The 18,108-nt window shown below is 38.0% G+C and overlaps 1 protein-coding gene across 3 annotated transcripts in view; it reads left to right on the plus strand.

Annotated features, from left to right (window-relative positions):
* Positions 1-13,168, plus strand: part of LOC115210915 (histone H3.v1) — a 65,364-nt gene extending 52,196 nt beyond the window's left edge. For all 3 annotated transcript variants that reach the window (XM_029779699.2, XM_036503889.1, XM_036503891.1), the window contains one exon: positions 12,637-13,168. In XM_029779699.2, the coding sequence (XP_029635559.1) occupies positions 12,637-12,917 (281 nt within the window). In that variant the 3' untranslated portion in view covers positions 12,918-13,168. The remainder of the gene's footprint in view (positions 1-12,636) is intronic.
* Positions 13,169-18,108: the final 4,940 nt, after the last annotated feature.

Raw genomic sequence — 18,108 nt, forward strand, 5'->3', positions numbered from 1 at the left:
TTTATGTGGTATGGGACTCATCTGGAAAGCTCTTACCAAAGATCAAGTATGCTAGAAGCCACTGTCTTGTGTTGGTGCAATTCTGCCACTGGTGGAGACAGCAGGAAGAGGAAGCACTTGTGCTGCCTAGAATAGTTAGCAATTTTGTAGCCAGTCGGCTGACTTTCAAAAAGAACCCCTGGCATTGGAGGAGGGAGAGAATGTGGATTGGTAGCAGATCATTGCAATAAGGCAATGGTCAAATGAGCTGGTAGGTCAAGAGACAGTTATTGTCAGCAGAATGCTGGATTTGGAGGTGAAAGAGAGGGCAATGGGGTTGGAAATATCTTGTTGGTAAGGGATGAAACTAGATGGGGATAAGTGTGAAAGCCAAGAGAAGTAGTGAGAATTGGATTAATTAAGGATTATGATTTCGGAGAAGAACAAAACGAGATGTTATTGATAGAGATAGAGAAATGCTTCTGTGAAGCGTGTAGTAGTCATGGTTGCTGGTGAATGGAAAGTGTATTTGGCTGTGTGTAGAAGTAATTAACATCATTTGTGAACAATTAACAAAAGATTTTATTACTGCCCCTAGTGTTTTAATTTTGTTGGTCTTTTTTCAAATAATTACACCCTGGGAGTGGCATACAGCTCAGGATTTATGACAAGTTGACTGATATAGCAATTTGTGGCTGACTCATCATAAATGGAAAGTAATTGTGCTATATTTGTGGTAGGTCCCATTGCATGGCACCTTGGGCAAGTGTCTTCTACCATTGCCTCAGGCTGACCAAAACCTTGTGAGTGGATTTGGTAGATTGAAACTGAAAGAAGCCCATTCATCATCATCGTTTAATGTCCGCTTTCCATGCTAGCATGGGTTGGATGATTTGACTGTCTGGCGAACCAGATGGCTGCACCAGACTCCAATGTGATCTGGCAATGTTTCTACTGCTGGATGCCCTTCCTAACGTTAACCACTCTGAGAGTGTAGTGGGTGCTTTTACATGCCACTGGCATAAGGGCCAGTCAGGTGGTACTGGCAACGACCACACTCAAATGGTGCTTTTTATGTGCCACCTGCACAGGGGCCAGTCCAGCGGCACTGGCAACGACCTCGCTTGAATGTTTTTTCGCATGCTACCAGCACAAGTACTAGTAAGTACAAGTACAGCACGGAGGCCAGCTTGTTCCTCTGGCCATGATCTCACTTGTATGGTAGTCTTAGCGCGCCACTAGCACGGATGCCAGTCATCGAATTTGATTTTGATTGTGTATATATATGTTTGTGTCAGTGTTTGTCCCCTACCACCACTTGACAACTGGTGTTGGTGTGTTTACGTTCCTGTAACTTAGTGGTTCAGCAAAAGAGAAGTACCGGTGTCGATTCATTCAACAAAAAATTCTTCAGGGTGGTGCCCCAGCATGACCACAGTCTAGTGACTGAAACAAGTCAAAGATAAAAGATATCTGTCTTAGTTGGCTGCATGTGAAGATGAAAATAGAGACATCAGGCGGTCCCCTCAACATTCTGCGATTACTGCCTAAAACTGCCTTCAGGTAGGGCCTAAAGAGAAAGTCCTATAAAATGGAATCACACAATGGCTTGATGCTGATTGGTTGCTTAATCATGTGGAACTACTGTGGTTTGATTGTGATATCTGCTTGGCTGCCTCGGTTTTGAATCTGTTACACTTCAAGAATTATTGGTGGTTAAAAGAGTTGAAATAGTGGGAGAATGAAATCCTCATATGGGCAGACACCACCTTTTTGGAGTGGAGTCTGAGTAAAGAGTGTTGCCTGGACAGTAGAGATGGACTATTAATAGGGATTAAGAGATTTGTATGAACTAAATATTATCTTTTTTTAGGAACTAAGTATTATATTTATGATAAAAGCAATGTTTGCATAGTAAATGATTTAGCATTTGAAACATGTGTAGACACATGACGCTAGGTTTAGGCTTTATGATGGTTTTGCTTCCCTGTACATGAAAGACAGAATGATGGGGAAGAAAATATTCCAATATTTAATGATAATGATAAACTTTTCATTTGGTCAGAAAACTCTTAGAGGATTTCAGATATTCAGTATGAAATAAAATTAAATGTTTGTAGACTAAAATAGAGTATTATTGATTAGTGTTAGATGTTCAACTGAAGACTTTGGTAATTAATCATGATATATAATGTCATTATTATCATAATTGAATGTCCATTGTCCATGCCGGTGTGAGTTGGATGGTTCAGGAAGAACCAGTGAACCAGAGGATAGCATCCAGCTCCCATGTCTCCTTTGGCATTGTTTCTACAGCTGGATGCCCTTCCTAACACCATACCGCATGGCACTAGTGGGGTCACCAAGTAACTGGCAACACACGACCCCACCTCAACTGAATAGGGGTGTAGTATTGAGGGAGATGGCTTTGTGCCAGGTGTTGAGAGGTGAAAGGATGATAAAGGGACAAGGACAAGTGTCTTGGTGTAGAGGAGATATAAGTATCCTCTCCCCCACCCCAATAACATTACAAAATAAAACAAAAGCAAATATATGTGTGTGTATGTTTCATATAGCTATTATGACTATTATCATGTTATTGTTTCAATGTCAATGTGTTTGCTGATCAAATTAGTCACCAAACTAACAATACAAAAGCAATTTCTAATTGTCTTCTTCATCATCTATTTCTCTCTTCGTATGTGCTTAGACAAGTTTCTCTTTTATGTATTTAGACAAGGTGCATGAATGTCACAACTTCTCAGTAAGAAACTAGCTTAATAATTTTAAAAATATACAAGAAATCATTTGATAATCTATTTTCCCCTGGTTTATTTAGGTTCACTGAATAATATTTATAAGATGTGGCCATAGATATTGACCTTACTTTGTTAAGAAGCTTGCTTCTTAACGAAATGGTTTCAGGTTCATTTCCACTGTATGGCACCTTGAGCGAGTGTTTTTTACTGTAGTCACAAGCTTACCAAAGCCTTATGAGTAGATTTGGTAGATGAAAACTGAAAGAAGCCTGTTGTGTATGTGTGCGTTGTCCTGACATCATGTGATGGTTGTAAAAAGCATGCCTGGCCAAAGGTAAATATTACCTTGCTTGGAAACAGGTGAGGACTGGTGACAGGAAGGGTATCCTGTTCTAGAAGGGTCGACCCTGCCCTTGCCTTGACACCATGTGATGGTTGTAAACAAGCATCCCTGTCACACAGGTGATGTTTCTTTCCATTCTTCTGCAAAAAACACATGTGGCCTTAGGGGAATATTAGCTTGCATGAAAACAGTTGGAAGGGCATCTGGCCATAGGAAATTTCCCTCCACAAATTAAAGCTGACCCCTGCACGCATGGAAAAGTGGATGGACATTAAATGATGATTGTGTTGATTATGACTTAGACCAGCAATTCTCAACTGCACCCCTCTATTGTTTTTCCTCTATTCTTTTATTTGTTTCAGTCATTTGACTGTGGCCATGCTGGAGCACTACCTTTATTTGAACAAATCTACCCTGGGACTGATTCTTTGAAAGCCAAGTACTTATTCTATCGGTCTCTTTGCCGAATCGCTAAGTTACAGGGACGTAAACACACCAACATCGGTTGTCAGGCGATGTTGGTGGGGGTGACACACACACACATATATATATGATGGGCTTCTTTCAGTTTCCATCTACCAAATCCACTCACAAGGATTTGGTCTGCCCGAGGCTATAGTAGAAGACATTTGCCCAAGGTGCTACGCAATGAAACTGAACCTGGAACCATGTGGCTGGTAAGCAAGCTACTTACCACGCAGCCACACCTGCACCTATAATCTTTTTCTTTAATTGATTTGTTTTACTTCTTTTGATGTGGCCACCTAAAAAATCCAGGCTTTGAATCTGGCCCAGATACTAAAATTGTTGAGAACCACTGGCTTCAAAAACATGGACAGCCTTTGGTTCATTGTACTATCTAGAAGCTAGGTTATAGTTTGTGAATCTCTTTTGCTGCTTGCTTTGGACATCACTGAGAAAACAAGGAGTGGCTGTGTGGTAAGTAGCTTGCTTATCAACCACATGGTTCCAAGTTCAGTCTCACTGCATGGAACCTTGGGCGAAAAGAGACCGAGAGAATAAGTACTACGCTTACAAAGAATAAGTCTAGGGGTCAATTTGTTCGACTAAAGGCGGTGCTCCAGCATGGCCACAGTCAAATGACTGAAACAAATAAAAGAGTGAAAGAGTAACTGCCCTGAGCAGTGCTGAGAATATTTATTGATAGACTCTCTTCTGTTTTGTATTTGAGAAGAATCAAAATTTAAGATAAAACTGGCAAGAAACATTAAATTCTTTTATTGCTGACGTTGAATTCATTGACGCTGGTTGCACGAGTTGAATTTGAAACTTTTAAACTAATTATTTGCTTTGGTTTGCTTCTAATCTATGAGCTGGATATGTTCGAATATTCTCAATCCTCACTTATATCAGTTACAAGAGTGATTAACTTAAAATGTACAACTATTCACTAAAAATCTATAAAGTCACCAGTTTGACATTTGAGAGTTGCTGCTCTTAGGCAAGATATATTATCTCTATCTATCTATATATATATATATATATGTATATATATATATATATATATATATATATATATATATATTCACTTCAACATATAAATTTGTCAAAATATTTTCGTCACTTTGAAACCACGACCTGTTCACTGACAAAATTCCAGATGCAGCACAGAATTTTTGTCAGTGAACAGGTCATGGTTTCAAAACGACGAAAATATTTTGATAAATTAAATTTATATGTGTTTTTAACCCTTTCGTTACTATATTTCTGACCAAATTACACCCCTTATGTGTTTCAATTAATTTCTAACGTAATCATAAATTTAGTCTGGTTTCATTAAACAACTATAGCTTTTTTATTTATCGATATATCAATCTGATTTTTGGAAGATAATTTAATGAAATATTCTCAACCAATTCTATACTATAATTTTTGTTACAAAGTGACACTAATTGCAGGTAGATACAGGTAAATTCCACAAAATATAAAATTATTAAAATTTTGTTCAAACATCGCTATAGAAAATGGGTTATTAGCTAATATTCAATTGGGTATACAACAAAATTTTACGATAGAATTTGTTATTCTGGGTAACTTTCTGATACCCATAATAATATTTACGGCAAAATAGTCTTAATTTCATTTAAGGTTGAGGGAAACCACAAACTATCCTTTCTTTTGCTTTGTTTACGTTTAGCGTAACGGTTCGTCTCCGCTGTAGTGATTTCAAATAGGCTCATTCGAAAAAGTAAAAAGAAATAGTCTAAGGCTTTACTCTTCTGGGAAAGTCTGTGGCTTGGTCCAGTTTCTTCAGAGAAATCACCGAAAGAAACAGTTTTTAAATTTTCACTCCATTCAGTGCCAATTCGTTTTCTTTATCGCTATCGGAGATCTCAGATTCACTGTTTTCACTTTCGGAAAATGAAACATCAGATTCATTATCAAATACCACATGCTTTTTTTTTCAGTCATAGAGTTAGATTTATGAAGGTCTTCAGTAGAAAATCCTTCGAATTCTGACTCGCTGCTTGATATAATGAAATTCGTATCCATTTTTTGTCAGAATTACAAATTTTGAAAACACAATAGGAAAAAAATCTCCCAAAATTCACGGAATTAAAATTACACTTCGATTATTGTACAAAACTGTAGTTGAACTGTTTACGAAGTATAATACGTGTTTTCACGAATGTACTGAAGAGATTTGCTCTGATATTCTCATTTAAATATGAATAGGTAAATTTGGGCGGTTTGGTTTCATAAACCAAAATTTTGTTCGGGCGGCTTTGGGCGGTTTGGTAACGAAAGGGTTAAATGGCTTATAAACACATCTTCCACGCTGCAACTGTTTTTATTTCAGTACACAATATCAGATCAGGTCACTTGCTATGCAAGTACATCTCTGTAATAAATATATATATATATATATATATATATACTGTGCTTCTTTTAGTTTAATTAATAAACAGATACTACTTTTATTTCATATTTAAGTAATTAGCTTGTATTTCCAGCTGTTGAATAAAAACAGTACTAAAATCATTCTGTTGAAATTTTAAGATCTTATTCTGGTACCTGATTAAATTTATCGAAAACTGGAGACAGTGAGACTAAATGCTTCGTAACATAGTTTTTAAAAATAATAATAATAAACTGGCGTTCTGTTGGTTACGAGTGTTCCAGTTGATCCGATTAATGCAACAGCTTGCCCGTGACATTAATGTGCAAGTGGTTGAGCACTCCATAGACATGCGTACTCTTAATGTAGCTCTCAGGGTGATTCAGTGTGACACAGAATGTGACAAGGCTGACCCTTTGAAATACAGATACAACTCATTTTTGCCAGCTGGGTGGGCTGGAGTAACATGAAATAAAGTGTCTTGCTCAAGGACACATGTCAAGCACATGACCTTAAGTTTGTGAGCCGAATATCCCAACCAGTTAAGCCACATGCCTTCACAATAAGATAATAATGAGCTTATTGTATAGAGTGCTTGTCAGTAGTAAAGGTTAGAGGAGGAGAGAGAAAGCTCTCATTGCTGTCTTAACCTATTATTGTTGTTAAGAAGTACATTCACAACATGCAGAATGAAACACAAAAAGAGAGAAAAGGGAAGAGAAGACAGAAAGGGGAACATTAAAAGAGTCTTAAAAAGAGGAAAGGGTTGATAGGCAGGAATTTGGGGAAACGGGGGGGGAATTTTTGGAGAATGCAATGCCCTGACAGATTAAGAACTGATGAAGGTAGTTTATTCCATGGTTTCACAATTCTGATAGTGTAATTCAGTGATTCCCGACCTGGGTCCCATGGACCCTTGGTGACTTGGGGTCCATGAACTAAATTCAAAGTCTCATATATATATATATATATATATATATTAAAGGGGCTTAGTAAAATAAATTACTTTGCCACATACTGAACTCATTAGAAATAGCAGCTAAAAAAATTTTTTTTTAAACTATTTCTAATACTTAAAGAAAATCTCTCTCATATAGTGTTTGCTCAAGTCAACTCACGAAAGTATGAGGGTAAAAACATTAAAACATCACAAATGCAAACCTTTGCATTTGTGATGTTTTAATGTTTTTACCCTCATACTTTCGTGAGTTGACTTGAGCAAACACTATATGAGAGAGATTTTCTTTAAGTATTAGAAATAGTTTAAAAAAAAATTTTTTTAGCTGCTATTTCTAATGAGTTCAGTATGTGGCAAAGTAATTTATTTTACTAAGCCCCTTTACATACTGAATACTTGGTAAAATTGATTAATAATTAATTAATTTTACCCTCAATTGTTGAAATTATATATAGGACCCGGCAGGACTAGTCAGGCCATATCCCATGGCCCCTACCTGGGACGTAGTCGATCCACCTGTGCATACCTTCCTTCTTGTGACACTTGTGAAGACCTGCTGAGGCAAGTGAAAATCAATCAAAATAGATGAACATCAATGGAATTTGTATCTTTGTGGTACCAGTGCCTGTGGCACACAAGAAAACCATCCGAACGTGGCCGTAGCCAGTACCGCATCGACTGGCCTCCGTGCTGTGGGAACATGGTGGCACATAAAAACACCATCCGAAGACCCGGCAAGACTAGTCAGGTCATAACCCGTGGGCCCTACCTGGGACGTAGTCAGTCCACCTGTACATACCTTCCGACTTGTGAAGACCTGCTGAGGCAAGTGAAAATCAAATCAAATCAAAACAAATCAAAATAGATGAACATCAATGGAATTTGTATCCTTGTGGTACCAGTGCCAGTGGCACACAAGAATCCATCCGAACGTGGCCGTAGTCAGTACCGCTTGTGGTACCAGTGCCGGTGGCACACAAGAATCCATCCGAACGTGGCCGTAGTCAGTACCGCATCACTGGCCATCGTGCTGTGGGCACATAACAAACACCATCCGGTCGTGGCCGTTCGCATGCCTCATCTAGCACCTGTGTCGGTGGCACATAAAAAGTAGTCAGTACCGCTTGTGGTACCAGTGCCGGTGGCACACAAGAATCCATCCGAACATGGCCGTAGTCAGTACCGCATCACTGGCCATCGTGCTGTGGGCACATAACAAACACCATCCGGTCGTGGCCGTTCGCCAGCCTCATCTAGCACCTGTGTCGGTGGCACATAAAAACACCTTCCGAAGACCCGGCAAGACTAGTCAGGCCATAACCATGGCCCCTACCTGGGACGTAGTCAGTCCACCTGTGCATACCTTCCTTCTTGTGACACTTGTGAAGACCTGTTGAGGCAAGTGAAAATCAAATCAAAACAAATCAAAATAGATGAACATCAATGGAATCTGTATCTTTGTGGTACCAGTGCCGGTGGCACACACTTTGTGGTACCAGTGCCGGTGGCACACATGAGAACCATCCGAACGTGGCCGTAGCCAGTTCCGCATCGACCGGCCTCCGTGCTGTGGGCACGTAACAAACACCATCCGATCATGGCCGTTCGCCAGCCTCATCTGGCACCTGTGTCGGTGGCACATAAAAACACCTTCCGAAGACCCGGCAAGACTAGTCAGTCCACCTGTGCATACCTTCCTTCCTTCTTGTGACACTTGTGAAGACCGGTTGAGGCAAGTGAAAATCAAATCAAATCAAATCAAAATAGACAAAATAGACAAAATAGATGAACATCAATGGAATTTGTATCTTGTGGTACCAGTGCCTGTGGCACACAAGAAATCCATCAGTGCCGTAGTCAGTGCGGTGGGCACATGACAAACACCATCCGATCGTGGCCGTTCGCCAGCCTCATCTAGCACCTGTGTCGGTGGCACATAAAAACACCATCCGAAGACCCAGCAAGACTAGTCAGGCCATAACCCATGGCCCCTACCTGGGACGTAGTCAGTCCACCTGTGCATACCTTCCTTCTTGTGACACTTGTGAAGACCTGTTGAGGCAAGTGAAAATCAAATCAAATCAAAACAAATCAAAATAGATGAACATCAATGGAATTTGTATCTTTGTGGTACCAGTGCCGGTGGCACGTGGCACATAAGAAAACCATCCGAACGTGGCCGTAGCCAGTACCGCATCGACTGGCCTCCGTGCTGTGGGCACGTAACAAGCACCATCCGATCGTGGCCGTTTGCCAGCCTCATCTGGCACCTGTGTCGGTGGCACATAAAAACACCATCCGAGCGTGGCCGTCTGCCAGCCTCGTCTGGCACCTGTGTCGGTGGCACATAAAAACACCATCCGAGCGTGGCCGTCTGCCAGCCTCGTCTGGCACCTGTGTCGGTGGCACATAAAAACACCATCCGAGCGTGGCCGTCTGCCAGCCTCGTCTGGCACCTGTGTCGGTGGCACATAAAAAACACCATCCGAGCGTGGCCGTTTGTCAGCCTCGTCTGGCACCTGTGTCGGTGGCACATAAAATCACCCACTACACTCTCGGAGTGGTTGGCGTTAGGAAGGGCATCCAGCTGTAGAAACACTGCCAGATCTGACTGGACTGGTGCAGCTTTCGGGCTCCCCAGACCCCAGTTGAACCGTCCAACCCATGCTAGCATGGAAAGCGGACGTTAAATGATGATGATGATGATGATGATGATATATATATATGAAAGAAGGTTTGAAAATGCAATTTTAAAAGATGTTTCTTCACTTGAGGTTGAGCATCTCAACCTCAAGTGAATAAACATCTTTTAAAATTGCATTTTCAAACCTTCTTTCATATATAATTCCACTCGTGCAGTACCTTACAACTTCACTTTGTTATATATATATATAATATACATATATAAGGATAAGCATATTAAAAGGGGGTCCATGGGAAAACTCATTTAAATAAAAGGGTTGGGACCCACTGGTGTAGTTCTTTCTAATCTTAGAGTTAACTTTGGCTAATAAAATCAAGCTTCAGAGAAAATACAACACTGCTTCTAGTAATTTCAGGACTCCCCCTTGTGAGAGGGGGGGGATCAATAAATTATCAATGATTCCATGATGAGATCAATGATATAAGTTTGTTAACTGATAATGAAACAATTGAATCCTGGGAAAATAGTTTGTGTTGGCAGTTTCACCGTCCTCATCATCATTTAACGTTTGTTTTCTATGCTGGCATAGGTTGGCTGGTTTGACAAGAAAGGGCAAGGCTGGAGAGCTGTACTAGGCCCCATTGTCTATTTTAGCATAGTCTCTACAGCTGGATGCCCTTTCTAACGCCAACCACTTTACAAGGTGTACTGAGTGCTTCTTACATGGTACCAGCACTAACAGCGTTATCAAGTACCTTGCAAGACAAAAATAAACTTCACAAAGTAGAGCAAATTAACTGGTCAAGACATCATCACCCCTCGTTCTCACAGCAAATCAACTTGTTGCACTGACTGCTTTCCTTTTTTGGTGAGAAATAAACAAACATTTTATGCTGGCCAGATCTTCCGGATATTGTACGATGGGTTGGTGCTTTCCTCTCAGATCGCTCCTTCCAAATCCAAGTTAATGGTTTGTTGTTTGACGTCTCCAGTGTGAGCAGTGGCATGCCTCAAGGTTCAGTGCTTGGGCCGTTATTGTTTTTAGTCTTCATCAATGACTTGCCCAACGACCTCACGCAACACACCCTTCTGTTTGCCGATGATGTCAAACTGGTCGCTCCTCGCAGTGATACAGATGATCTTCGTCGATGCCTCCACCAAGTTTGGAGATGGTCTAACGAATGGGACCTGTGTCTGAACGTGTCAAAATTGCTGTCATCTGCCTGTTGGCTCCTCTCCTGCAACTCAACTTGATTTCGAGCCGAGTCATCTGCTGCTGGAGAGGACCGACCAGGTAAAGGACCTGGGTATCTTGGTGGATTCTTCCTTTTCACCTTCGGCCCAATGCGTCCATGCTGCCAACAAAGCACGCGGAGTTCTGTTTTTGATTCAACGGTCATTCGGAATGCTCACAGCAGCCATGTTCCTACCGCTCTATGTCATGCTGCTGAGACCCATATTGGAGTATGGGATTCAAGCCTCTTCTCCTTATCTCCTCAAAGACATACATCATCTCAAAAGAGTCCAGAAGCTGGCTACCTGCATGGTTCTTGGTCTCAAGCATTTGTCTTATGAAGAAAGGCTGAAGACACTCGACCTTTATTCTCTAGAAAAACGCTGCCGCCATGCTGATCTCATTCTCGCTCACATCATAAGCGGAAAGTGTAACCTCTCGAAAGAGCTGTTCTTCACTCCTGCTCCAGAGTGTCGGTTGCGGGGTCTCTCCAAAAAGCTCTATCTGCAATGATTTCATCTCAATCGAAGGAGAGGGGCTTTCTCCGTCTGGGTTGCGGATTCGTGGAATAAGCTGCCGGATGAGATAGTGAAGATGCCGACGACCGCTCGGTTCAAAGACTATCTTGACCAGAAATGGCCTGAACTCTTTGCATGAACACCCTCCCTGTACATAACTTCATGTCCCCCTACATGGCCTTGCTTTTGCAGCCAAAAAATTAACTTTAACTTTCTTGAAAGAATGTGCAATTATATATATATATATATATATATATATATATATTATATATATATATACATACATACATATACAGTGCTTGGTCAGATAAGTTAGACATTTATTCAGTCCTAGTTTTAGAAGAAACAATCATACCTCTCTTGTTGTCTTGGGAGGGGCATTACTCCAACAATGATTACACACACACACTGGTTCAATATCACTTCTTTATTGTTCATTAATTGATTAAATATCTCACCAACTAAATAATCAATCATTTGTTTAATGTGTTGGTTAAAGAATCACTTTGTTGGTCAAAATCCTTTTGTTGCTATTTGCAACCTTTTCAGTGACTTGCCCTTTCTCTTCAAAGTCTTCTCTGAGGATGTGTCTGTGTGTGTGTGTGTGTGTGTTATTATTATTGGTGTAGTGACCTCCCCAAGACACCAAAAGTCTTGCAAATCAAATACAAAAATGAATTGATACCTGTGGTAATTATTGAGAGAGAAAGAGAGCATACAACACTGCTTCTAGTAATTTCAGGACTCCCCTTGTGATGGGGTGGGGTGGGGGGCGGATCGATAAATTATCAATGATCCCATGATGAGATCAATGATATGAGAAGTTTGTAAACCCCTTCTGCCCTAAACCAATACAAATGTATTCTAATATAAAAAAAGAGATTCATTTGAAGAAATTAGCATGTCTGATTGTTAACATGATCAGAAGTAAATGACTTCATTTTTGTGGTAGTTAAGAATTGGCCCACTTTTTGTGGTTTCTAGCAGTTCCAAGATAAGAGGAAATCAGTTTATTTGGACATTAGTTGGGTGGGTTAATCCTTCATCTTTCAGATTACTTTGTCAGACACAATGCTTATTCATTCAAATTGGTTTGAATTCATCCTGTATTATCTCGTAGCCTCAAGATTTCAATGATGTGATTGCATGTTTTTAGAATAACATTGTATGGTAGATGTTAGAGGCTGGATCTGACCACCTCTAACATAAAACATGTAGAATATTTGGGCCCCGATATGGCCAGTGTGAATGGTAAAGGGTTGTCTTTGTTGTTCATGTGGTAATCTTTTGGTCTGTGTTTGCTGACCTGTGTTTTTTTTTTTGTTCTTGTTTTAAATCTAGATTTGGTTGGAGAGGACAAAATGTTTAAGAAACCAACTAAGCGTCTTGGAGACACTCCACTCGACTTGACTGTGTCCACGTCGAAAAAGAAGAAAGACGATGGCTTGCAGAACAGCACGGACATGCAGAATTCCAATCTAATGTACAATGAAGAGGATGAGGATGAAGACGAAGAGGAAGACGAAGACGAAGATGAGGATGAAGAAGACGAAGAAGATGAAGAGGATGATGAGGAAGAAGACGAGGAGGATGAAGAGGAGGAGGCAGAGGAAGAGACTTAAAATCCTTCTGGTTGCTTATTTTAGTTGAACTGTCCCAGTTGTGCCTATAATAATAACGATAATAATAATTTTAATTGATAATTATAATGATAACAGTAATGATAATTATAATAATAATAACGATAACAGTAATAATATTAATAATAATAGTTATAATGATAAGTTCTAAAGTGGTCAGTGGTATTGCTGCAAGCTGCTGACTGTTATTGGAGAAGCAGGACTTCTATGCTGGAGCTAACTGGTAGCAGCAGTTTTAAAAAAAGGAATTGGTGACACCACATCTCTTTTTGCCTCCTACTTTCTTTCCTTCTCTTCATCTTCTCATGTTTCCTCTTCCTCCTCCCATGGTCTAATCTCTTACTCACGCCACCACTACTCGTCGCCAGCCAGCCGTCTATTTTAGAGCCCCAATTTTTTTTGCACTTTTTTCTTTTTTGTTTATTTTTTTTCTTCTTTTCTTTTTGCAAATTTTCTTGAAAGTTTGTATTTGGTGCATGTGAATGAACAGTGTCTCCATAGATATACACACATTTCTGTGCTTACATATCTATACATGTAGACACACACATATATACACCTAGATACGCACATGTTTATATATGTATACATATAAAAACGTGTGTATATATATATATATATATATATATATATATATAAAAAATGTCTGACTCAGTGTTGTTATCTTATGTACCACAGTCTAAAAAAAGAAAATTTTTATCTTTTTTTCCCCTTGTTTTGGTGAAGATGCTTTTGTAACGGATGATCCCCTGTATATTTATTTACTAGAAATAATAACCCTTTACTTCTATCTAATCAGCTACACACCCCTCCCCAATACTCCCTTTTTGGTTTCAGGTCCCCCTACAACTTTTAGAGATTGCTTCAATTCAACAACAATAATGATTTCAATAATAATAATAATAAAACTGCCATTTTTCTCTCATTTTAAACAATCACACCCACTGCTACTACTACAACAATGTCCACCACCATCACAACCACAATATATTTTAAATCCACATTATCAATTCATTCTTTTAGTTGTCTATTTTCCATTGGCTTTTGACTTCTACAAAACCTCGTTTATTTCCCTGCTCTTTTCTTTTTCTTTGCAGTATTTTATACACACACACACTCGCTCTTCAATGTCGTTATTTTATTGTAAACATAAAGAGATGTATCTACTTCTTTTATGAAATATCACTTACACATAGTGATACTTAATAACCAGTTAGAACTCAATATATCTTATGTTTTAGAGCAGAGGTCCATATGACCTTGGGAGGGGTGGGGTTTATACAAGCAAAATTGGGGATCCTCGGTAGTATTTGAAGGGTCCATTTTTAAATATATTTATTGCAAAAGACAGTTTGGTTTCTTTCTCTGATGTTTTACAGAATTTGAGGTTTCCGGCCACTGAAACATGTGTCTCTCAGAGAGTGTTATTGCAAACCCATACAAGTGAATGTGGGGGCAAAAATGAAATAGGAATTTTGAAAGAAGTATCTATAAAGCTAGTTTTTAAACATGGAATGGCTATGAGGGTCCACCAGAGTAAAATAGCACTCAAAGAAGTCCATAGGTTGAGAACCACTGCTTTCAAGTACAGTGTTAGGTGAGTTTATTAACGAATGCCAAAAGAACAGGAGTCTCATAATTCTGTTATAAGAAGCTCTGCATTCAGAGCTGAGTGCTTATGTAACATCCTATAGCTTATGGCAGAAACAGCTGTAAGCTAATGAATGTGATTACATGACTCCTTTTCTTTTGTCATTCATTAAGATTTATTTATTACTGATATGTTAACTTATTCTAATTGTTAAAGGCAATAAATAATCCTAAAGAAACAATAAACTTCGTTAAGAACAAATTAAGATATTTTACTGCTGTTAATCCACTAATTAAATATTTGGGAGTGTTAACAAGATGGCTTGGTTAAGCTTATGAAAATGTTTGTCATGAATAGCAGAAGGTGGGGGTCAGTAAAATGTAAGTACCAGTAAAGTCCTGGTGTTGATGTAATCAACTGACCTTGTCCCCTTCTCCCCTCAAAACCACCTTTGCTGCCAAAAACATTAGCTCTCCCAGCCAAGGTTGACTTTGCCTTTCATCCTTTTGTGGTGGATAAAGTAAGTACCAGTTGAGTGCTGGGGGTTAATAAGATTGACTTAGCCTTTCCCCAAATTTGCTGGCCTTGGGCCAAAATTTGAAAACCATTATTATTATTGTTGTTACTATTAGTTAATGCTAGTTTGTAAATGTACCATTTATTGGAATTTTTAGATTTTTAGCACAAGACAATTTTAGCGAACTATCCATGTCATTTTACTACAAAATAAATATTTCTGTCTGTAAATGTTTACTTAAAGTTAGTGCTGTATATTGTGAACGCATCATTTGCAAATAACACTTTGGAAGAAATGATTTTTTTTTTCACTATACACATTATAGTAGGTGCGCATATATGGGTGTGTATATATATTTAAACTAGTTTATTCGTTACTTTATATACTCTTGTTGGAAAGATGTAATTCCTCCCTCCAAGGATATTAAGTCCAAATTATCAAACCCCCCACCCCATCTCTCTCTCTAAAATATGAGTAACACACACACACGCACACACATAACCCATATCCACAGCTTCATTTCAAGAAATCTCTCATTCCCACTTCTTTTTTCCAGCCATTGTCATCTGGTTCAACAATGATCATCCTCTTACATCACCATCATCACCATCGTCGTCATCATCATCACTATTATTTCCCCCACCCCCATTTCATCATCATATCTCTAATGAAGTTGTCTCCATTCTTGGTTGCTATTCAGCTGTAAACCTGCACTAGCCCCAGCCTCCCACCCACCCAAATTGAAGTAGGCATTTCTGGTTAAATAAGTCATTAATCAGTTAGTTACAGTTTTATTTATGGCCAATTGCTATCAGAAGATGAAATTAAAAAAGGATACCATGATGATAATAATAATAGTGATGATGATAAATTTACTAAGACCATTTTTTTTTTGGTTGTTGATAGTTGATTTTATATCAAATAAATAGATTTCTTTTCCGATTCAGTGTTATTGCAGCAAATTGGAAGAAGGAAGAAAAATAAGTTTATATGTGTGGGTGTGTGTATGTGAGAGAGATAAAGGGAGAGGAAGGGAAAAAAATAAGCGAGAAGCACTTATTCTCTGCAAAAAAAAAATTAAATTTAAAAAAAATAAAAAAGTCTGCATTTCAAAGTTTGCAATAAAAAAAAAATTTTAAAATCAAAGAAGATAAATAATTAATCTTAATGAATTAAGTTTTGATTATTTAGCAATGAAAACATTTGGTAAACTAGCATCAATTTGTTTGTGAGTGTAAACGTTCATTTTTTTTTTTTGTTTTTGAAATAATTTTTTTCTCTTCATCTTATTACTGGGAAGTTCTGTGCAGAATTTATTAATCCTTGTCACACAGTATTGGCCAGAATTGAAATATTAACTGCTGTGTTAGAGTAAACAACATCAACAACAACCAATGTAAACTCTACAAAGCTCTATTTAGTAACGGTTGAGGGGAGGGGCAATCACCAGACTTAATTTATTTGTCGTCGATCATTAATTTTGTTGAACTTAATTCTTTATTAAGATTGTATTCCCTGTATATAGGATGTGTGTCGATACTTTTAACCTTCATTATTATAAATAATATTAATAATAATCATAATAATAATGTATTCTTCTATGGTTTTACAGCAACAATTTTATTCAACTTGTAATCTCCATTTGTAGGTAATAACACTTCTTAAACCTGGAATTCTGTTGCTGGACACGATTTTAGTTCATTAGTTTACTCACTGAACAGTTTAGAATCTCAGTTCTTGCCTTTGGCATCAAACAGTCTTGAAATTAGAACTAACCTGTTCCTTGTGTCGTTAATGTGGAATTTAAAAACAAAAAAAAAAGGATCATTCATTTTACAATATTTAGGAACTTACTCGACTGAAAGTGGGGTAACACTGGATTACTGTAATCCAGTCTCTGATTTGAATTACCATTTAAATTCCTATTCACTATGTGATCTCTTTGTTGGAATAGGAAATGTTCACCAGTTTTTTTTTTAATTATATTTCAAACAAGATCTCATCTTAACTTATAATCCAACGATGTAATATTATTTAGCAAAAAAACAATACACTTCATTTCTTTTTGTCTTTTTTCTGTCTTCAGGGGAATACTCTCAGAAAATTTGCTCATTTCTTCAAATCAGTTGACAGACAGATGCTTCCACTTAAAAAAAAATAAAAAATTTAAAAATTAAAAAAAATCGATCATGAAAAGTAACTTTTAGTGGATGGATCCTTTTACTCATTAAAATACTTCACATATTTTTTACACCTATTGAAGAAAAATTAAATTTAAAAATTAAAAAAAAACAAACAAAAACATGCAAAAGGCAATAGAATTAAAGTAGAAAATTTTTTTTTCCCACTGCCTCTATAAACAATTTCATCTTTTTTTTTCTCCCAAGATCTAATGTACCTCTATAAGCATATTCACATGTCATCACTACAAAGGAGTATTTATTTTTTTTTTTTGTTGGCAATGAGCATTTCTTTTTTAAATAGCTTGTTTGACTTTCTAAACTTTTTTTTTTAATTTTCCACCCATCCCACCCTACTTTTTAGATTATCTGTATGGATACGATGACTGTTGTACTAAAACTATTTCGTCTTGGGTGTTTCAAATTGTCATGTGTGAGCCATAAATAGATTCAACAGGTTTTTAGCTGAACTTCGGAAGAGAGGACTCACTCACAATCTCTCTTTTGATGTGGACATCTCATAAGGGCCTCAGGTAAAAAAAACAAAAACAAAAAGCAAAACAAAAAAAAACAAAAACAAAAAACATCCCCAACTTTCAAACAATAAACTTGTTTCTATTGTTGATATTTGTTGATTTCTTTAATTAATTAATCATGTTTTATGTGTAATTAATTTAAGAATTTCATTTTTGTTTCCTACCTTTATTTCTAATTCATGGAGAGAAATGTTGGACATAAGAAGCATCGGATGTGGCATGTAAGAGAGACGTTTATGTTGGTATGGTCATGCACTACAGAAGGATGAGGAGAGCTGTGTGAATAAGTGCCACTCCCAAACTGGAAGGAATCCAGAGTAGAGAGAGACCTAGGAAGACATGGGATGAG

The sequence above is a fragment of the Octopus sinensis genome, linkage group LG1 (assembly GCF_006345805.1).
Source record: "Octopus sinensis linkage group LG1, ASM634580v1, whole genome shotgun sequence".
NCBI lineage: Eukaryota > Metazoa > Mollusca > Cephalopoda > Octopoda > Octopodidae > Octopus > Octopus sinensis.